The 23,164-nt window shown below is 39.9% G+C and overlaps 1 protein-coding gene across 4 annotated transcripts in view; it reads right to left on the bottom strand.

Moving 5' to 3' along the window:
• LOC138003460 (uncharacterized) overlaps window positions 1-21,163 on the bottom strand; it is a 46,297-nt gene extending 25,134 nt beyond the window's left edge. For 2 of the 4 annotated variants that reach the window (XM_068849543.1, XM_068849561.1), the window contains exons 1-14: window positions 21,071-21,163; window positions 19,531-19,595; window positions 16,597-16,745; window positions 14,683-14,826; window positions 13,482-13,632; window positions 11,684-11,731; window positions 10,948-11,079; window positions 7,804-7,948; window positions 7,137-7,242; window positions 4,854-4,992; window positions 3,592-3,639; window positions 3,148-3,279; window positions 2,167-2,311; window positions 1,738-1,843 (exon numbers count right to left, since the gene is read on the bottom strand). In XM_068849543.1, coding sequence (XP_068705644.1) covers window positions 1,738-1,843; window positions 2,167-2,311; window positions 3,148-3,279; window positions 3,592-3,639; window positions 4,854-4,992; window positions 7,137-7,242; window positions 7,804-7,948; window positions 10,948-11,079; window positions 11,684-11,731; window positions 13,482-13,632; window positions 14,683-14,826; window positions 16,597-16,745; window positions 19,531-19,582 — 1,497 coding nt within the window. In that variant the 5' untranslated portion in view covers window positions 19,583-19,595; window positions 21,071-21,163. Of the gene's footprint in view, window positions 1-1,737; window positions 1,844-2,166; window positions 2,312-3,147; window positions 3,280-3,591; window positions 3,640-4,853; window positions 4,993-7,136; window positions 7,243-7,803; window positions 7,949-10,947; window positions 11,080-11,683; window positions 11,732-13,481; window positions 13,633-14,682; window positions 14,827-16,596; window positions 16,746-19,530; window positions 19,596-19,754; window positions 19,777-20,092; window positions 20,149-21,070 lie in introns of those variants that run through there. The other 2 variants (XM_068849548.1, XM_068849556.1) reach the window with 2 other exon arrangements.
• Window positions 21,164-23,164: the final 2,001 nt, after the last annotated feature.

Here is a 23,164-nt window from a genome sequence, read left to right as displayed (position 1 = left end):
TTTATACGAGAGAAAATAGGCCGCGGCTTACTCTGGCCGCGGCTTACATAAGACGCGAACATCCCGTATAAATGGTACAAAATCTATGTTCACGCCTTTCTCAAGCCGCGGCTTATCCTGGCCTGGGAGTTTACACTCGTATAAATAGTTTCATTAGCGTATTATGTACGCCGCGGCCAGAGTAAGCCGCGGCTTAAAATCTCTCGCGTAAACGACCCCAACGTCATCTAAAACGTCACTCCAAAGTATAACGTAGCGCTATCGCAAGTATTTCGCTATTTTTCCGTCTTGTTCGCGTTGTACAAGAAGGGCGAACTTTCCTGCAAATGAGTGGATGGGTACGAACGGTTTTAAAGAAAAAATAGGAAATGAATGGTTCATTATTATATGCTCACGTTCACTTGCCCTCAAAACTAACCTAAACTTTGGTGATTTCACGTGGTTGTTTTGTTGAGTACGGCAAAAAAATGCACGGAAATTCGTGCTGCACGTGCAGCACGAGTATTTTCTTTTTTAACCAATCATAGTCTTGGTTTGTGACGTTGTCGTTGCCGTTGCCGTTGCCGTGGTCTTTGCTAAATGCTACTCTTGGTGATTGGTTTACGAAATCTCGAGTCACATTCTCAGCCAGTCAGAGATAACGGTGAAACGAATTGCTATTGGCTCAGCAATGTTTTTTTCCTGCCGGCTGTACGTATTTGCTTTGTTGGAGATATGATTCAGGACTGTTTGACTCTACGTGTCTTTAGTGTTTGGCCAAAGCAATGCCTTTTGTTTCATCGCCACTTACTTGAAAATCGTTCTGCGGATAAAGAGCCGGGGAGAAAAACAAAGAATCTTTGGCTTCTACCTTTGAAATTATTTCCTACCTTCATCTGGATCAGGAGTTTTTCTTACAAAACAGTCTAGCCTCAGAACCGGTTTTATCAATTCGGTACTGTGCCCATTTACCATTTTCCTCGGTTCTTAAGTTCGCGTCATTTTTCTGAGTATGCTCAGGTTACCATCCAAGTAAAGATCATCTTTTTTATTCAATATAGCCTGGTAAACATGTATCATCTCAGTTTATTACAATTGCGAGAGTGGATTTTACCATATCGGCAATTTTATTCTCCTAGCAGAAAAGCAAGGCAGCTTTCACATGAGTCTAGTCTCATGGTCTAGCGTAACTTAGGACGCTTTCACTTGACAGAACTGACCGGCCAGACCGGGAAGTTGGAAGGACTACCTAAACAATGCATTCAAATTAACACAGTTTGAGGAAGACATATATTCCTCCAGAAGAATGCGAGGGATTATCATGTAAGTCTTCCTTCAAATTGTTGTATTTTCTTTGCGAACTGACAGGTCTGGCCGGCCAGTTTTGACAAAACGAAAGCGCCCTTAGAGATGGTGGCAATCGGACTCTTACAATAGGTTTGAAGATGTTTAAGAGACCTCGCACTTTTCGAGTATCCCATAATTATCATTAGAATAGACCCTTTGCTTATATGGCGTCTAAATTTGAATAACAATACTTTGTACATCCTTAGTCTCGTACTTACGTTTCTAGACAGAGGATTTTTCACATGAATGTGACGCTTAGGATTTACATTGCCAGTTATGCAAAGGGTCTATAAGGTTCAATTTTTCGTTGTTAGCAACATTGTTCCGAGCTTCCCATCCTCTGACGAATATTAAAAAGAATAAGCAGCAACATGAGAAAATGAGGGACATTTTCTCTTAGCAGCAACTTACCTTGTCTAAAAACCAGGCAGCGCCAAAACCACTGTTATCGTGTCCAATCCTTATCTTGGTCAATCGTCCAAGGTACGTTTCACATGAAATACTAAACGAATCTTTCCTGTAAAGAATAAAACGCTCAACTTTAGGGGGTTCGTTGAATGAAAGAAAAAAAAGTGTTGTTTCCCTTTTTGCAATGGAGGTTTAGAAGGTGCAAACACCTTTGCACTACAAAAACGGAGCACAAAATAGCCTAAGTCATACAGACTGCTCAACTCTGTCATTTAATCATACAAAGAGAAACATCTCAATAAATAAAGCTAGGGCTGGAGTACGAGATCTCCAAAGGTTTCATAAATATATATTCCGAATTTAAATTTTTGGCCTACCAAGATAATATTGTTGGCTGCTTTTCACTTGATTCGATTAATTTAAGTTACTTACTGTCCGCTTTCGAAATTGTTCTTGTTGTTGTCCAACTTCTTTTCTCCTGAACCACCTTCTTCGCCAAAAATGGTGATAAGGACATTTGCATCGGTCCCAGCTCCCCACTTATCCCCAGTGTATATGTGAACTGGATACTGGTAATCTGTGATAAAAGTTTTAACCGGAGAAAAGAACGTTAAAGAGAGAGAAACACCCATAGGATATGAGGATTTTCGTGGAGTTAAGTTTCGGTTAAAAATACCGGAAATGTGTTTCTAGGACGTCCGAGTAGGAAGCTGGGGTGCTCTACAACAAGAAAATAAATAACAGCGCGTCGCCTGAGGTAGAATTGCAAACGCCATTTTGAGTCGCTCCAAAGGGTTCATATGACGTGCAACTCGTACCTTCATGCTAAAGAAAAGCAAATGGAAATGAAGCTGTATGAAGTCATATTAATGCAGAGGTTTTGTGGAAACGGGCTTTACTTTCTTGAAATAGCTATGGAGGCACTATATATCCCCTGCTCTCACTCATTGACGTCTCATCTTAATTTTCTAGAATTTAAAGACCATTTTACCGCTAAAACAGAAACTGAGACAACCAAGTCTTAAAACTTCATCTTGCACTACCATTTATCTGCTATCGCTGAGAAGATCAAATGGATTGGTTTTGAGGGGTTTGCAAGTGAATCTCGAAAGTAATCTCGCGACTGCCTTAGTTCCATTCCTCTGCTTAGTGAATGGTTTTATTAAGAGCCCCGCGCCAAAAACTCATCCAAGAAGAGACAAAAACAAAATCCGTCGTGAAACTCTTGCTCGTAAGCGATTTCCTGCGCTTTTCAACGCCTGCATGGATAGACTTTGCGCTGAGACCACTCCATGGTGTTGAAAATCAGCGCGCTCCACCCAAAATCTCAAATCTATTTACTCCCTCTGATCACTTCAATTTTGATTAGACGCCACTTAACCCAGAATCGCTGTATACAATTTAATCCCAAACCTGATTCCCTTTTGACATTTTCTATGACCAGTTCACTTGTCACAGTTTCCCTTTTCTCTAGCGACTCCTCGTTTTGACCTGAATCGCCAACTTCATGTTCAGTTGTTTCGTAAGTTGTCACCATAACTTTCTCTGTAAAAATTAAAACAGTTGAAAGAAATTTGGTTCCCTGTTATTTATCCTCTTTTCTTCAGTTTTATCGCTTTCGCCTCAATTTTCAAGCTAGCATTTGTTTGCTTGCCGGTGAATTACGTGTGGCAACCTAGTCTGGGAATGCGTTTTTTCTGTGGTGAGCAAACAAGCCGTTATTAGAGAGGTAGGGAATAATATCCATAACCAGTTACTCCAGACCTAGGCCTAAGTTCCTTATGGGGACATAGGGAGAATGGAGAATCGAATCGGCGACACAGGAAAAGATGAATTGTTATTGAATTGTGTACATACCCTCGATGGTTCGCACCTCTTCCACAGAATGAAGATCGGCACTTTTCGCTACAATGAAAGGATATTTGTTAACAATACTAACTTCTAAACGTCACATGATTTTGTGAAAGAAACAGTACGAAATTCACCGGTAGTTTAAGTTTGTCAAGGAAACTGATGTCAAAAATGTGTTTTTCTAACAAAACAAGCCAATGCTGGACAAGCCCAGGAAGGTCGATTCGAAAGGAAGGAGAATTCAATCTGAGAACTTTCAAACGTCACGAGTATGTTATAAACCTTATTCCACATTTCATTAAGGAAACCCGAATCCTTGACCGTCCTACAATTACATGTAGGCCTAGGGTCTTCAATTAAGCGAGAAAAAGTGCTTCCTTTTCAATTTTATCAGCAAAAGGAAAAAGCGTTTCCTTTACTACAGTGACTTTCATTTGCAAATGCTTAACTGTAATGTGGTTTAGGCCCCGTCCGCTTTCACGGATTTTGATTGGTTCTTGCCTATGATATATTAGAGGACAGACGCACGATTGATGTCACCATCAGTTTTTATGCGAATAAAGTTTAATTCTTTATTATATAAAACAAATAGATTCCATGTTGACGTGGGTCTGTTCAGTAATAGATCACAGAAGACGTCAAAATGTGGTAAGAACATCAGTGACACACTCGGCTATCGCCTCGTGTGCCACTTTTTTGTTCTTACCACATTTTGACGTAATCTGTGATCTATTACTGAACAGACGCACGGCAACATGGAATCTATTTGTTAAATTGAAGACTTTATTCAGCAAGAGAGGTCGACATAGAAGTATCTTTGTATGGACCATATTGATCGATGAGACTGCGTGAATAACTACCGCCGGTAGCCAAAACGAAGAAACTCAAGTGCTAAAACTAGTAAGAAAATGTTGTGTACAAACTGCGTTCGGTTATGAAAACGTTCACCATGTTTCACCAGCCATGTACGGCTGCGCCATTTGTTGCGTTTTGCACGTCTTTTTCATTCCAAATAACAAAATACTAACGGTTATTTTCCTCCTTCATAGCAGTTTAATTGAGAATCCAGAGAGTACTATTTAGGATAAAATTGTACCCTATCATCCAATCAGAATTGTGCAATTTTGTCAAATTGTATAACTGCCAAAAATAACTATATTCGGGAAAACTGACTGAATTTTTGATACCAGCACTGGGAAATGTTCTAGTAGAGTGAATCCTGCCAACTATTGCAGAAAATGTAAGAGTTATCTTTCAGCTATCCTTACCTTCAGACACAATAGTTTCCTCATCTTTGTCATCTCTGACCAACTCGCGTGAAATCCGTCCATCGTCGTCACTTGAAGAAAACCAGCGTTGGCAGGAAAAAATCACTTCTTTCCCTGTGTTAGGATCCTCGACTGTTACCTGCAAAATGTTGTGTCACGCTAAAGCAATAATTTCGTCTGTAAATTATGGTGCTTTTTTTAAGCGCCAAGAAAAGTTTTCTGTTGCTGTGGTATATAGTTTTTGCACGGCCATGTTGCATGGCAGGAACAATAGATTCTTTTTCCTATCGGAGCAAATGTTCTTTCTAATGCAAAACATTTTCATTGTTCCTGCCATGCAACATAGCTGCCGTTCAAAACCTCTGTTACGGAAATTAAGCAAGGAAAAGGGCACCCTGTGAGCAGAGCCTCCTTTTGTCTTTTTCTTTACTGAGGAGGAGAAAAGGAGGCTCTGCCCGAATCGCGTCAACTCTTTGAAGCCGCCGCAACCCGAACTTCTGGACTAGTCAATCTTGTTTTCTCTCGTCAAACCGGTTTTTCCAGTGCGAGCTTCCGTTTAGTGACAAAACCGATGGTCATAATTGAGCCCGCTGTACCATGAAAAACCAAGATGGCGGCGAGATCTGGCATATTAGGCTTGGGTTCGAGACTGTATCCTGGCAACATTCAGCGCACATTTAATAAAGATCTTATTCGATTCATGCAGAGCCTTTCTCGAGAACGCCAAAATCGAGCAAGCAAAAGAAACGCTCTGCTAGCAGGGTGGAAAAAGGGCAGCGTGAAGTAAAACGTCACTCCAAAGTATAACTTAGTGCTATCATAGTTAACCGAGGGACTGGTTATGAAACCATAGAACCTTCAAAAGCGAGAACAATGTTGTCGCAATCGATGTTGAATTGACCGTGACCAGAAACCCATAAGGGTTGAAACGTGTAACGGCGCCTTGTGTGCTGGGAAACAAGCTTCTGAATATTCAATTTGCTAAGTACCATATTTGGAACAACAAGAGCGAGGGGTTTCCAAATATGGTACTTAGCACTGAAACATTCAACCAATCAGTTCGCACTGAATATTCGGAAGCTGTGAACGCGCGTTACACGTTTCAACCCTTATGGGTTTCTGCCGTGACCCTGCACAATCTTTTGTTTTCGCTTCGCACGGGTTTGTAAATTAGTTGCGCATAATTTAATCGAAGGATTTGATTGGTTATCTTCTCGAAAAAAGGTGTGTTTTGTGCAGGGTCAAGGCCAAAAATACGGACAAAAACATGAAACAAAGGAACTTGTTGAGTTTCATAACCATCTCCGTGCATTAACTATGGTGCTATTGCAAGTATTTCGCGACTTTTTTGTCTTATTCACGTTGTAAAATACGGGCGAACTATCCCGACAATGGATGGGTACGAACGGTTTTAAAGTAAAAATAGAAAATGAAGGGTTCATCGTTATAAGATAACGTTGGCGTCAAAACCTAAAATTTGGGCAAAGAAAGGCACGGAAATTCGTGCTGCACGTGCAGCACGAGTATTTTTCCTTTTTAACCAATCATATCCGTGCTTCTCGGCGTTGTCATTGCCGTAGCCGTGGTCTTTGCTTAAACTCCCAATTGGTTTTCGAAATTTCTTGCCACATTCGCAGCCAATCGGAAATGTCGGTGAACGAATTGCTATTGGCTAACGTTTTTTTCCGGCTATGATTGGTTCGTTTGGGTCTCGGTTTCTTTTGTGATTGGCCAAAGCAATGGTTTTTGTTTTACCGCCACTTAAGTGAAAACCACTCCGAACTTTAAAATTATTTCCTACCTTCATCTAGATCAGTAATTTTTGCAAGATTGTCTAGCCCTAGAACCGTTTTTATACATTCCGTACTGTACCCATTCACCATTTCTCTCGGTTCTTAAGTTCCTGTCATTTTTCTGAACATCCACGGGTTACCATCCAGATAAACTGATCATCTCTTTTATTAAATAGCATAGTTAACATCGATCATCTTCTTTTTTTTATTACAATTGCGAGAGTATATTTTACCATTTCGACAATTTTAGTGTCTTGGCACAAAAGCAGCAAGGCAACTGTCACATGAATCTGGTTTAATGGTCTAGCATAACTTAGAGATGGTAGCAATCGAATCGTGTGATAGGTTTGAACATCTTTAAGAGATCTCGCACCTTTTCGAGTATCCCCCATTCATCATTAGAAGAAAGTTCAACTCTCCGTTGTTAGCGACATTTTGTTCCGAGCTTCCCATCCTCTGACGAATATTATAAAAATAAGTAGTAATTTACCTTGTCTAAAAACCAGGCAGCGCCAAAACCACTGTTATCGTGTCCAATCCTTATCTTGGTCAATCGTCCAAGGTAAGTTTCACATGAAATACTAAAGGAGTCTTTCCTGTAAAGAATAAATCGTTCAAATTCAGGTAGAAAACACTGCAACGAGGTGATTGAAAGAGGAAAAATAAATAGTCGCTTCCCTTTTTGTGATCAGGTGTCGAAGGTGCAAAAAATTTTCGCGATGCAAAAACGGAGCACAGAAATAGGTTAAGTCAACAGACTCCTAAACTCTGTATTAAAAGGAAAGGAAATGAACTTTTCTTAAGTGTCTAGTCATTCTACCGCTGGAGCACTAGTTGGGGACATCGCAAATTGAAATCAACAATTAACGCAAATCAACAGGAGATTTGGTGAATGAAAGAGGAACAAGAAATAGTTGCTTCCCTTTTTGTAATGGGGGTGTAAAAGGTGCAAAGAGATTTCGCAACGCAAAAACGGAGCTCAAAATAGTCTAGGTCAACATACTCCTGAACTCTGTCTTTTAATACAAAGAGCAACTTTTTTGTAAATAAAACTATGGTTGGGGTAGAGAATATAATCTGAATGCCCCTTTTGTTTTGATCTACCGAGCTAATATTTTGTCAACTGCTTGATACTTGATTCGATTAAAGTTACTTACTGTCCGCGTTCGAAATTGTTCTTGTTGTTGTCCAACTTCTTTTCTCCTGAATCACCTTGTTCGCCAAAAATGGTGATGAGGACATTTGCATCGGTCCCAGCTCCCCACTTATCCCCAGTGTATATGTGAACTGGATAATGGTAACCTGTAATAAAAGTTTTAACCGGAGAAAAGAAGGTTAATGTATTAGGATACCCCAAATGACAACCTCGCGTTGTCGCTGCTTCACGATCACAAGTTTCATAAAAACCCCAATAAAGTATATATTTTCTGAAAGCTTAGGAATTGTAGATTTCGATTATTAGTTGACTTAAGGCAAGAAATTAAAACATTTCCTAAAATAGCAATCATTTTCCAAAAGTATGTAGTTTTACAAATTGAGTTCGTTTCCGGTCAGAATTCAACCGGAGAAAGCGAGCGACATCTTTACGTTTTCTTCACACCTTGATCTAAAAAACCGTGTCGGGGAATTTTCATTAATTTCCTGGTTTGTTTTGTATACGCTGTTAAACTTTAAGTTTTTTATAAAACACACATTACCTTTGCTTAAATACTCATTATTTTCGAAGGAGACAAAAAATAAAAATTCCCCCACACCATTTTTTTGCCACATTATCGGGCAACATTTTTGCCACATTTCAGCGAAAAAGGATGAAAACTTGCTGTAAACGAACTGGAAACGTGCGCCTCATTCGATGAAATTTTAGTTTTGAGAAATAAAGCAAAATACACCTTAGGGCGTTTTGCGGTGTAGGAAGATTAGATCTCAAAACGTGTGAAAAGTAATCACCTGTTGATCGATAAACTGAAGGCTCTTCTAACAAAGACAATAGCAATTTATCTTGCTCAAAGTGTGAGCCTTTATCACTTGCGGCGAGGACGAAAAGCTCTTCGGCCCATACCTTATTAAATCCTTGAAGTTTTCCGTTTCGATGTCTTCTTCGCTTTTGAAAAAGGGCAAATCTTTTGCGTTTCTTTTTTGAAGACATCGATGGTATGGGTCGCACTTGGGAAAAGTTTTAATCTTTGCCGGCTAAAAAACCTCAAAAATTTGAAACCGAAACCGGAAAGGAAAACTTTTAGACAGAAACAGCGGGTCGCATTAGGGAGATAATTGTCAGTAACCAGATACTAGATACCACGTCGTCTACCCATGTGCTTTTGAGAGACATGATATCAATCGCGGTCTAAAAAGAAACGAGTATGCGTCCCGTGGAAGGAGTGCTCATAGTTATTACGGTGATTCTCCTTCTGTTCATTCAGCTTAACCTACAGCAGTTTGTTGTCTTTCGCTTGATATACGAACGATGGGCAGAGGAATGTTTTACTGTTTTAACTGCGGCCATGATCAGAGAAAGACATCGACGTCGACGAAGGATAGCTCGATCACCATATGCCTGGTCAGTTCCCCGCCTGGTAGAGTCGTGGTTTGGTCTACTCTACTACGACATAACAGTTACCGGGGGAATTTTTTCGTCAGCAGCTTCGAGTCACAAGAACTCCATTTAACCGTATTTTAAACCGCGAACTTAAACTGAACTTCCCGCGCGTCTCGTTTATTCATGTTACACTGACAAGCGTTGACAGTTACCGCTGTGATTCCCATTGTTTGGCTCGACTTTGCGAAAATCTGTCTGCCCCACCCAAGCACTACGGCGTATTTGATGTTTGCCGATTCGCAAAGTTTTTGCCGAAGCGAAAAACCTGGGGTCGCACTTGGCAAAGGCCCGCGATGACAGATCATCACCGCAAAGTAAACAAATTCCGGCAAAGATTTGCCAAGTGCGATCTTCCACAACTTTGACAAACAAATCGATTACGCGTGACAGACTAATCGCACGATGCAAAGCAAAACATGCTGCGCTTCTATCACGTGACTTTTAATGTTGACAGCTTCTCATTAGAGATAATTTATTCATAGAATCGTTTTTCCTTTATAACTCAGTTGTCTGGAAGAAACCTTTTTTCGCGGAACGTTTTGCAATTAAAAGAACTAGATGAGATGTACCTGGGAATATCAGAAATCGGATTATGGATTATCTTGTAAAAATTGTAATGTTACACTCACTATGGATGATGATGATGATGTTTGAAACATCAAAACATGTTCCATAAACTAAAAAGTGTGGTTGTACTTTTAAAAATATTATTTTTCTGGGATTTAATTAGTTGGACTTACAGTCCCTATGGCACTTATTTTTTTCCCGTTTTTAGCTTTTCTTTTAAATATCTATAGTGTCTGGAGTGTAGTACATCAAATAATTTTCCATCATAGTGTATCCACGCGTTTTAGCGAGCCATTGAAATATTTATACGCAAAAAAATTTGGCTAAGCCAGTTGGGCCCTGGTAACTAATGACGTCAAAGAAGTAACGTGGTCGTATCTCTTCAGAAAGAAATGTGCAAATGCGTAAGAATAGAAGTCTTGTTGAAAATCTAGAGCTTTTTTGTTAAGTCTTTATAGAAATGTCGGACAATAGTTACCCTTCGGTTGCCTTGAATGTTCTGACGATTCATCTTGGAATTTCATTCTTGACTTCTTTGACGTCATTAGTTACCAGGATCCAACTAGCTCGACCAAAAATCAAAGGCCCTCTAGGACGTGTGGATACACTATGAGGGAAAATGTTTTGAAGTTCTACACTCCAGACATATTCAAACGAATAGTTAAAAAACGGGAAAAAACAGAAGCGTCATAGGGGCTTAAATTAATTGGATTAAAGTTATCGCTCGAACAGTTTCAAAAAGCAAAGAAGCTGAGTTAAAGACAACCAAATCTGAAAATTTCACCTTTCGGCCATTACTTATCCGCTGTAGCTGAGAAGATCGAATGGATTGGTTTTGAAAGGTTTCCAGTAATCTCGCTACTGCGTTAGTTCCACTACTCTGCATAGTGATTGGTTTATTTAAAAGCCTCGCGTCACACCGCAGCCAATCGAAGGCGAAAACAACATTTCGTACGCGAAAACAACATTTCGTACGCGATCTCCAGCCGTTTTTCACCTCCTGCATGAATAAACTTTGCGCTGAAATCACTGAGTGAATTAAGTGGCCTGTGTCTACTGTGGTGAACCTAAGTGATCACTTCAATTTTGATTGAACACCACTTAACTCAAAATCACTGTACATAATTAAATCCCTAACCTGATTCACGTTTGACATCTTCTATGATCAGTTCACTCGTCACAGTTTCCTTTCCCTCTAGCGACTCCTCGTTTTGACCTGAGTCGCCAATTTCATGTTCAGTTGTTTCGTAAGTTGTCACCAGAACTTTTTCTGTAAAAATTAAAACAGTTGAAAGAAATTTTGTTGTCATTATCCGTCTCAATTTTCAAGCTAGCACTTGTCTGCTTACAAGCGAATTGCGTGTGGAAACCTAGTTTAGGAATGCGTTTTTCGGTGATGAGCAAACAAGTCATTATTAAAGGGGTAGGGAATGATACCCATAAGTAATTACTGCTGGGTACCTTGTGGGGACGTACGGAGAATCGAATCGGCAACTTCACACTCGAAATGAATTCATTTGGACAGTAACGTGATGCAACAGTTGAACACCAGTATTGCCATAGCAAATTTTCCACCAATAACAGATAGCTAGTTTGGCAAAGGTTCATTAATATGCTGACTTTAAAAAAGTCTGATGCCGCAAGAACATGTCATTCTGGGCGATAGCTATTTTCCGGTTACTTCTTCAAAAGCAGAAAGCACGAGTGCGCTGTGATAACAAACTAATGGTAAAAATAAAATTTACGGGCTACGGACAATAGTGATCTGATGAACACTGATTGACCACTGCTTCCATCCAACCCTCTCGCCTCTTTTTCTCTTCTCTTTAGGCAGAACAGAAACTTCATCGCAAACTAGAAATGCGTATACATGCCTAAGACGAATCCCCCTCCATCTTCTGACTGAAGGTCGGCAAGTTTCTCTGCAGGACGAAGAGTGTTATTAATTATTCATTCAGACATGCATAAGTGAATAAGGGTACTAAAAACATCCTTGAGCGACTACCAATTTAAGCACATTTAGAACTAAGCCCTGATTCAAACAGAAAAAAAGGTGGCAACCATAGAAATTCCGTGGTACAGCTAAGAACACGTTATCTTTAAAAAAATACGGTTTATGCTTATGGAGGAAAATGAAATAGGTCAAGCAGTTCCCTCAAAACACCTTTGCCGAGATTTGATAGAGAGTTTTGTCAACAAGATCAAATGAGGGGGTGTTTATTTATTTATTTATTTATTTATTTATTTATTTATTTATTTACTACCAATAACAAAGAGAAAAATACAAATGGTCGCATTGGCTAGTCGAGGCGGGAAGCGACAGAAAAAAAAGGTTGTCGTTACAGCTTGTCAAGTTTGAACAAAATAAAAGAGAGTATAAAATTAAAAGTAGCCACAAAAATATTAATATAAGTTACAGTGCACCTAACTGCTAAAAATAATTTGTATAGGTAATCGCATGGGGCCGAGTAAAATTAAGGATTAATATCACGCGTGTTTTCAGAAGTTGCTGAAATTGCCCGAGTCGCGCAGCGACCAGGGCAATTTCAGCAACTTCTGAAAACACAAGTGATATTAATCCTTAATTTTACGAGGACCCATTGCGATTACTTGTTAATAACAAAGAGGGCAAAATTTTCTTAACACTGTTGCAATTGAGGCACCTCGAAAAACAGACAGCTAAGCGGAAACACTCGTTCGCTCGGAAGCAAAACAACTGACAAACAGACAAGCAAGTCAACTTGTTCTTTGCGTCCAAAACGAGTATAGATGATTGTTATTTACATCCACTCGAGAGGAAAATACGAGTTTCATTCGTGAACAACTGTAACAACGATTAAACCAAATGTTAAGCTTCAATTTATTTTATTCACCTGTGCTGTAGAGGTTTTTACCACTTGCAAATACGCATCCGTAAACATAGCAAACAGTTCGTCCAAAGAAATCCACCAAATTTGAGGTACTCGTTCCTCCTGTCAATGGCAAATTGTTCTGTGACCCTTTTTGTTGAGGTGCAAGATGTCGTGGTAAACTGAAAGCCCTTGACGAAAGGAATCATTTTGTTTTTCAACCACACAATCCCGCTACGCCGGGCGCCATGTATGTCGATCCAAGTTTTAAGCTTTTCGTGAAAAAAATATTTTGCCCTTCTTCATGTCACTCGAAAATTCAAATTCAGATCATCTTTTAAAGCTAGTTCTTAATCTTTGTGCCTTTTCGGCGAATGCAGCGCGAATTAAAAGAGAAACTTCGATGAAGACGAAGTTGTTTTGCTCAAACAGAAGAAACCAACTGAATGTGGAAGACGTACGTTCAGCCAATCAGGAGCGAGAATTTTTGGCGCTCGACCAATCGTGAGCGAGTAATTTTGCCCTCTTCTCAAGCAAAATTAAGAAAAAATACCCTCTTCATTGACCAATCAGCATTCAGTAATTTTGCCCTCTTTGTTATTAAGTCGTAAATTAAAAGCTTGTTTTCCAGAGCACTTCTTTTGGCGAACAAGATTTTGCCGATTTCATTGCATAAACCCTCGATTTTCTGCTGGATAATTATTTTGAACTGCGGAAAATCCCGCCGAAATTAGAAGCCAATTTTGTTCAAGTCCAAGCACGGGAACAATTGGGGAGGATGGGACTAAACGTCAAAACGTTCCGTTTCATGGTTACGGCTTACCGTTGATATTTAAAGGAGCTCCGTACAACTCAACTCGCAGACACGGCCAACAATACCAGTCCACAGGACAGAACTTGACAAAGCGGGTAACGACTTCATGTTCAAGATCTTTTCTTTTCACGCTCCAGTTATCTGTGTTCCCTGCAATGATCTGGAAAACATACACGAAAAATCTAAATCAACGTCTCTGAATTTTAACTAAAATCTGATCAGCATTGCGCGCTAAACCAGCGTTCGTTCATGATCAGTACTAGCTTGTGTTATTAAGGCTTACATGTAGCTGTATAGTTTACTCAAGTGGATACCCCTACAAGAATCATTCCTATACAAAGTTCTGTTAGCTGTGTATACCCAGCAATGATACACAACGACTTATCATGTGATCACCACCGGCGGGGCGTGTTGAAGGGATTCTATTTTGAATAGTTAGTGCTTGGAACGAGTTATATTTCCGCTTTATATTGCTTCCTTCCGGCTAAAGGATATAATAATATTATTGCACCGAAATCTGGTGGGTCTACGGACGAGTTCTACGAGGACCGTAATTTACAAGGTCGATTGTTTCGGATTGCCTCCTTCTCCCACACTTCATTTCTCACTATCTATAGTCCTTCATATATTCCAAATACCACTGTTATGCAAAAGCTTATTGACTTTGCAAAATGCTACCTAAACCGTTTTTCTTGTGATTGTTAATACGTTCGTAAAGTCACGGTGCATTTTTTTGCGGAAAAAAAACGCAGAAAATAGCCTCACACTTTTAGTTCACTGCATAAATTGAAAAAACTTCGGTTAAATGTACAATTATCCTTGAAGTTTTGTTCCCTCGAATCCGACGTTATCATTAACAAGTGCTAATTGCATGATTCCCTATTTTAACCCCCTCAGGGCTAGCGTTGCCATGATTTCGGAATCCGGAAACTTTTCGTGTATATTTTGGGTGCCACACCATGACAGGGGTGCTTTCAAGGCAAACGCCATTTAATTATTTTGTTCGTTTTATCATTTTTGTTCACATAAAATCATTTCAAATAACCAGCTTTTCAAAATACACGGATCATAAGTTTACAAATTGTTTTTCGAGGCCCAAAAATTTTGGGCCTTCTTCATTTACACTCGACTTTATTCCCAGGGCCCTCTTCGTTTCTTCCGCCGTGAAAACCGAGATCCTGAAAGCAAGGCTGATTTGCATGTGCGTTACCGAGTTTCCGTTCTCCTCATACACTGTCCAGTTGACCCCATCTGTGGAACACTGCAGTTTGTAGCGCCTCACATAGTCCCTGTTACCACCGGGGTTGCCTTGAGTTGCAACGGCGCAAACCAAATGAAGACTTCCAAGGTCAATCTGCAACCACAAATAAAAAAAGAAAACTTCCCATATTTGTAGTGTGGATATTCCCCATAAAATTAAGCAAAGACGACGACGACGACAACAGGGAGTTTTAGCAACGACGACGGCAGGAACGGCAACGAGAACGTCATCTCAAAACATAAATTCGTGTTACTGCAATCACTTCGCGACTATTCCAAGCTTTTTAATAAGACAAAGGTGTGGCAGTCTCTCAGGAATGAAACAGCTACACGAACGATTTTTTCCTCGCGCCGGTGATACGATTTTTTTTTAATTCGCCTGCACGCGAGCGTGGCTACACTTGTGACAACTTTTGGCGACAAATTGAAAGCCGCGCGAATCGCATACTTCAAGAGACCTGGGCACTATAAACAAACATCCTTTAAATTCATCGGCAAAATACTCTATAGTCGCGTGGCAAGCGCGGGCAAAAAGTTGCAGGGGCAACTATCTCTGGGATTTTGTCGCGAACGTCAACTTTGGTGACTTTTTTCTTGCGCTTTTTTCACCTGTCGTGTCACCAGTTCAAGGGTGGCTACACGTGTGTTTTTTATCGCGCGTTGGCGACGCGACAAATTTTGAAAAAAACACATCAGCAGCGCAAGCAAAAAATCGCTTGTTAAAGGTCTGGCCAAACGCTCGCAACATCTTACACCATTGTTGCATGATGTTGCGACATGTGTTGAACGGGGTGGCCAAATGCACGCGATACACGCAACATAAGCACGCCCGTTTTTCAGACGCGGACGGCAACCGGAAGTGCGCTGTTTTCCCTTTTAACTTGTCTTCACACAACCACATTTACATTGCTAAGCATCTTTTCTCCATTAGAGATGATTAGTATAAAAATCTGGGAGACACCACTGTCGTGGCACACGAAATGTTCTCTTCCGGTTGCCGTCCGTGTCCCAAAAACGCGCGTGCTTAAGCTCCCTATTTTCATCATGTTCAACGCAACATGTCAATGTTCCTGTGCCCCAGGTCCCTGGCGCGCAGGAAGTGGACCTAACGCGCATGCCCTAGCGCAACAATGTTGCGTGGATTTACGTGAACGTGGCCAAACGATTACAACATCATGCAACATCCAAAATGTTGTACGAAAAATTTGACCGTTTTCAAATTTGATCCAACATCATTCAGCATATTGCAACATGTCGATCGCAACAGGGTGGCCAAAAGCCAGTATAGGACCCTCGTTTTTCGCTCTTGGACCGCACATTCAGGAAGAAGAACCATCCGGAGCATCCTTTACTTTCACGGGCTACATTCGCAGGAACCATTTCATCAATAGAGGACTTTTTCCTTGTTTCCATAGCCTCATCTAAACACGAGGGGGAGCTGGGAGAATTAGAGACAGTTATGCAAACCCGAGACGCAGTCGCAGTGTTTAGATGAGGCTATGGAAACAAGGAAAAAAGGCCTCTATTAAGTTTATAACATATTTCTCAAAGATAATTCGACAAATGAAGGAAAATGCTGGTTTTTTCACTTCTTGATTGAAACAGATTTTCTTGATACACGCTCGTATTTCCTACCAGCCAATCAAAACGCGCGTCTGACAACACATAACCAATCAAAATTCGTGTGATATCACAACCAATGAGAGTGCGCGTACTATGGTAATTATTTTATAAATAATTTTCTTTGTAATGCGTGATTTTAATTACTGCTCGAACCTTGACAAATGAGAGGGGTCCCGTGGTTTCTGTATTTCTTGGAGGGCAAGTATCTTTGAATGTGACTCGACGAAATGATTAAACTTACTTGTAAGAAACAGTCTTCGGCTTTGCCTGCACACCAAGAAAATGGTCCATTCAAGCGGGCTAAATGAGGCGGAGCGGGGCCAGCGGACGAGGACGCTGTTATGTTTTCATCTGGGATATTCCAGTTCTCTACTCCAAGTGCCTCGCCTCCTGTAAAGTAATCAGTTTTAAGACAACCGATAAGATTGGCTCAAAATCAAACTCACCCTTGTGCACATCGTTCCCCCCCCCGCCCCCCCCCCCCCCCCCCATCTTTTGTTTCAAGTTTTGATTATGTAATCCTGTTTCATTTCAAGTTCTGGACTGCTGACGAGGAGTTAACATTGCTTTGGGCGAAGATCATCTATAGATTTGATGGAAAAAAATCTTTACAATCCACACGAGCTAATAAGGTTGCACCAGTTTATGCTGAAAATTCAACATAGCGACACGGGAATAACCATTTAGGACAGCGTAATCCCGGAAATAAGGCAGACACGCCTGTGAAATGAGGGTGGGGGGGGGGGGGGAAAGATGTTATTTTCACTTGCTCGTGAAAGCGCTTGTAAGAGACTCCAACATTCCAGATGGCACAACTCCCCCCAACTGAATTCTGGGAAGTATATATTAGGCAATAAATATATCTATTGTTAGCCGGCTGGATGGTTAATATTGTAAAAACTACACCACCATTGCTAATTTTAAAATCTTTCAAGAGAGAGCTGGATCGAGGATGACGTCACAGAGGAGGAAATGCATATGTGCGCGGCTGAATTATATGCAAAACGGGAGTTTCGCCTTTCAGACTTTTTAACTCGTGTTTTGCATATATAGTAAGCTGCATCTATACGCTGAAATTTTAAGCTAATGAGTAACTGACGTCACTTTCGCCTAGATCCAACCCTCTGAGGTCCAATCGGTCAGTTTTGAACGTGACTAATGGCGGAACGTGAAATACAAACTTACACTCAAAGCAAGAGTCCATTATTATGGACTCTTGCTTAAAGTAAACAGCCTTTCATCAAAGCTCAAAAATTTGCCAGTCAGGTGTTAAGCGAACACACTAAACTTTCAAAATCTAAAGAAAAAAGGAAGTGATTTTTTTTTTTTTATCATAGTAGCAATTAAATCATTTATTTATTCATTTGCACCCCTTAATTCCTAATTCCTATTCCTAATAGCTCTAATTCCGTCTGCTTGCGCTCATTGAAAAAAAAAAAAAAATAATAATATATGTATATATCAAGTTTTGAAAACAAACTTTCATTTCCGTTTATAGTGGTTCGTCAAGAGAAGTGACAGTCTTTTTTCCGAGATATAATTTATTCCTCTTACCCCTAGGAACTGATCCCGTGTAGCGGACACGGGATTCGGGACTCTAAGATCTTTGACGACAACGTGGACGAAAACGTCGCCTGCAAATATATAACTTTGCACCATCGTAAGTCTTTCAAGATTTTTCAGCCAATAATATATTATTGTTTTGTGGCGTTATCGTTGCCGTTGCTGTGGTCCTCGTCGTTTCTTAACCTCCCTAAAAAAATATCTTTCTGATGTTAGCAGTGTTCGTTTTTGCTTCGTGTTTGCTAATTGTTGCATTTACCGCACATCCAGTTATGTTAAAAAATACTCCGCAGGTGGTCTAAACCGCAGATATCATTGTTTTCGGTTTGCAAAGCAAAAATTGAACATGGAGTTCAATACACTGAGTGCTTTCATTACTACTTTTAATTTACGCGATCTAAAAGCATAAAAAAAAGAGTCGATTTTGTCAGTACATAAATTCTCGTGGGCTCTTATGAACTACGGTCGATACTTATCTCGATAATGAGTCACCATTAATTTAGAAAGTTTAAAAGAAAGGTTTCAACCGTTGATGATTTTAAAATTCCCTAAATATTCAGGACTCAGATCAGCAGAGACCGATGGCCAACGCCACGAATGTTCCTTCCAGACGTTTCTCCTGAAAGCGAGTTCCTGTTCACGGAAATTTGAATTTTAAATGTGGAATACAGTTCATTGGCCGTTTTATACTAGAGACGCATAATCCGTCCAGACGAATTATGCGTCTCTCATGTTATCCGTCTAGTGTAAAGACGGGACGAACTATATGAGACGCATAATCTTGGGCAAGCGTTTTTTCTGCGGCTGTAAAATTCGGTTGGTATGAAGACGGGCACAAGACGCGTAATTCGTCTGGACGAACTATCCACTTTAGTGGGTCTTCGAAGACGAACTAAACTGGATACTTCGTCCAGACGCATAATAAGTCTTGTGCCCGTCTTTATACCAGACGAATTTAACAGACCCAGAAAAAATATTTGCCCAAGTTCGTCCCAGACGAATAATGCGTCTCTAGTATAAAAACAGCCTTTAAAGTTACTCACTCAAGGAAAAATACATCCGGGCTAGAGTCAAAAAATTGAAGCAAACTTGAAATTCCTTGAACGAGTACATGCAAAAACACAAACAGCGGGGAAAAGTTTATTTTCGTACAAAAAGTTCCAAATTATGTTTCCGAGTATTTTTCGATTGGTTTGAGAAAACTTAACTGCGGTACAAATGTCTCGGAAATTCATTTTTGTCTGTCAATAATTTTGCTTAAGGAAATAGGACCGATTGCAACGAAGAGAACATTAAAGCATCGCTTCAGTAAACAACTGCCTTTTGAAAAAGAAGGATTTTAATTTTTCTGTAGGAAAGTCTGCATAAAAAATATCTTCATGGTTCAGTGAATATTTTGCTAAACGTAGCTAAACATATAGGAAGAAAATTTCTATCACAAAAAAAATCGTTTTAATTAATAAACGGTGAGTTGGAAAAATTACAAGCGCTATCATTTTCACCTGCTTATAAGATGAGCTCAGAACAATTTTTTTTGCTTTTTTATTGAAAATAGAAAACTATGTGCGGTAGAAACTATCAAAAGAAAGCTCTACACTTATAGACTTCGCACCTGGAACTGTTGATATGGTAAAAGAAGTCGAGCTCTCAACAACAGTACTCATGGCTTCACTGCGGCTGAAAAGAAAGAAATACATCACCATTAGTGACGTGCAGACAATGACAGTTAATTTCTTAAAATACAAAGAAAGTAAAAGAATAAAATAACATGTACAGAGCTTTCCACTGGTTGGTTTTTCATAATTCGAAGAAATTATCGACTGGCATTATTCAAACCTTTGGAAGCTGGTTGATTCTTCATGCAGTAAGTTGGCCAAATGCCGAACGTGTTTGAAATTGGTTGGCAGTATACACCATAATATTCTTCCCCGCAGCAAGAAAACGTTGACGTACAGCTGTAATTATTTCCTTATTGTTTTGAATCAAACAAAAAACACATGCTTACGAGTCGACGCCCAGAAGTAAAATAGCGTTCAAAGCAATCACCTCAGAAACTGTCAAGATTAAATTCAACTTCAAATAAACTTTGATAGATCAAGACAACTTCATACACTTCGCTGATCTTGTGATAACAATTGTCGTAAAATGGAGTCGCGTTAGTCTACATCACATACCTTAATATTTTGACCTAAGCAGACACAATTGAACGATAATAGCAGAGCGTTGAAAAGCTGCATAATTGTTCTGTAGGCAGTCGGAACCTTATAGTCCGTAAGTTCATTTAGTAGCTATAAATATTCATTTGGATAATTATATCTTATTTGAATGGTAAGTCGGAGATAAATAAAGGCTTTCTTGCTCTCTCGAGTATTTTACGTCATAACCCCTATGTCCTTGATAGGATAGCAGCATAATTCAATATCCGACAGCAAACTGCGCGCGTTTAACTTTCGATAACCGACAGCGTGACCTTTGCTATAAGTCCCAAACGATTCCGCGCAATTGCTGTGTACTTGTATGAGTGAAAAAAATTGAGCAGTTTTATTATTTTCACGAATGACGTGTGAATTCCTCAGTGGCTGTCTCTTTGGGTGTTTTTGTGCGTGCTAGATACACGCTTAAATGAACAATTATAAAGAACTTTCTGAAGCCAAAATGCTTTCGATCCAATTGCTCCATCGAAATATCGTAATATCGAGCTTTCCAATACCATTGACGAATTTTGATTTCTTTCAAAAAATATCTCGATTAGACAAATTAAAAATATAACAATCAAACAATTAGAGCGATGGACATAAGCTAAGCTAAGCCAAGCAAAATTTGCATTTGGAACACAAGAAATTCCAGAACAGTTGTTTATGCGTGAGCTATTGTCGAAGCTTACATATATCTCGCTTTTCCTGCTGGGCTCGTTACTTACACAGTGCGTTCAGCTAACTCAAATATTAACCAAGTCGAATTTATTTCGATGATTAGCTTTCATAATTGAGTGTTCATTGGCAGTTATTCCCGCGAACTGAATTTCCGTGTAAACATGGCCCTCTTTGATCACGCGACGAGAAGTAAATAAATCATTTGATCACTTTGCATAGGAATCGAACAAAACAAATTCAACAATCCCATTTCTTCAGTTTTATGTATTTGTTTCTTACCTTCACAGCGATTGCAAAGAATCCTAGGACAGCCAGCGCGAAAGATATCACAAAGTGCTTCGCAATTTGCGTGATACACACGCTGTGTGGCATTATGGGATGGGAAGGTGGGCCTTAACCTTCTCGATGTGTTTGGAATGAAAACGAAGATATACGAGAACAAAGCTTTTCTAAATCTTTTAACCCCTATATTAATAATGGAGATATTTATCTCAAAGTCGTCGTCCTCCATTTTGACAGCAGAACGCCCTCAAAAAAGTTAATTTATAGATCTTAAGTCGACATTAAACTTCAGATGAAATTAAGTTCATCAAGCTAGAGTTTTTTCAATCGACTGCCTAAAATTATTAAATCGCTTTTATCTTTGTTCCTTCATCCCTTTCGCTTAATATAACTCCAAACTCTTTTTTTTATTCGCGTAAATTATGATACCAAGAATTTTGGCATAAGTTAAGATAATTATTGACGGCTATTTTCGTCTCAGCCGGCTTCAGGAATAACGACCTTCGGCCGGTCCCGAATTGTGGGTAGTCATCTGTGTCACCCCGGGTTGGCATTCTCCATTGTTTGAAATATTTAATTAAAATAACCATTCAGAGGGGCCGGAAGTCCATTAAACCAGCCAATCAGTGGTCGTCGTTTTCACTGGTGCTGACCAAAAAGATCGCCGCCTCCTTAGACTACGAGCAGTAGTCTCGAGACACAGGGAAAAAAAGTCAGCGCGAAATCTGGATTCGAGGGGGAGCTCCCCCCTGTAAAATGAAAAATCTCCCCCCCCCCCCCCCTGTAAGTGAACAATAGGCACTCATGCATGGTATTTGTTGTCCATGTTTCAGAGGCCTCCTACTAAAACACTCTTGAGTTAGAGCCACTCAAACTTTTAAACGGTTACCGGTAGTAGGTAATTGAAGTGGGGTGGGGGAGGGGGGGGGGGGGAAGGGAAGTGAGCTCGTATTTCCCGCTATTTGCGTCGAAGGCCATGTGACTCGAACAGTCAATTTTTCTTCGAATTAAGATCGCGCGGCCAATTTTTTCGTGCCTCGCTTCTCCAAGCGGCGAAGAAGTACCGCTAGTAGTCTACCGCCCCGTGATATAATAATTCCGTAGGGAATACAGTGGAAGACCACACCGTGCACTGTATAGTAATTTTCCTCGGTGTTTACTGGTTTTTAGAGAAAAAAAACTGGGGCCTGTCCGATAATTAACGACTTGGCAAAGTGAATTAGTTGAAAATAGGAGTTCAAACCCATCACAATCGAGGAAATTATAATTTTTACCGGCAACGTTCGATATCTTCTTCAAGTTTATACATTAATTGATAATCTATTACAAACTCTCAAAATGATCAGGGCCCAGCCGGTTATTCAAAAGCCGATTAACGCTAATCCCAGATTAAAAATTAACCAAGAAGTTTATTTCTTTTCTCCCAAATGCTGTTCAACGCTGATATTCGGCAAAAATTTACATTAGTAGATGTCGATCTTGAAAAACAAAAATAAGCAAAAGAAACTTTAACCAAAAAGTTGAAAACATGAAACAAAAGTTTACGCTTATCCTGGATTAACTTAATCGGCTTTCGAACAACCGGACCCAGGGGAGTTTACCATTTGCACGGAAAATCGGGTTGGAATGGTACGCTCGCAATGGTACAGGTATTTTCCGGTCATTTCGGTTGAAACGGAAAAGAGGAATACGCCTGAGGATTTCCGTCTTTTTCGGAAACTTTCCTGTCGAATGAGCTGTACCATTTGAATTTGCAACCGGAATTTTCGGTTTTTGTTGACAAATAGTAAACGCTCCAGTGGCTTAATTGATGGGTCAAATCTCTTCTCAGGACCCTTTCCTGCTCTAATAACGTTTGTAACTGCGAAAAACCAAACATCTTATCATCTCCGCGCACTTCAAATATGTCTTCGTATGTCGTTTCTCAAACCAAATAACCTTTTCTGTGGCTTTTGTAAATTACAACAGGATTGTCCATGGGAGCCGTTCACTCATGCAGACTGGTTTATATTCAGCAAGGGTAAATCATTTTACTGCGCGCTGCCTGCATTGATGTCACACCACTAAGGAAGGACTTGTTTATTCAAAAGT

Source organism: Montipora foliosa, chromosome 1 (genome assembly GCF_036669935.1).
Source record: "Montipora foliosa isolate CH-2021 chromosome 1, ASM3666993v2, whole genome shotgun sequence".
In the NCBI taxonomy this organism is placed as follows: domain Eukaryota; kingdom Metazoa; phylum Cnidaria; class Anthozoa; order Scleractinia; family Acroporidae; genus Montipora; species Montipora foliosa.
This window is presented reverse-complemented; position numbering and strand designations above follow the sequence as displayed.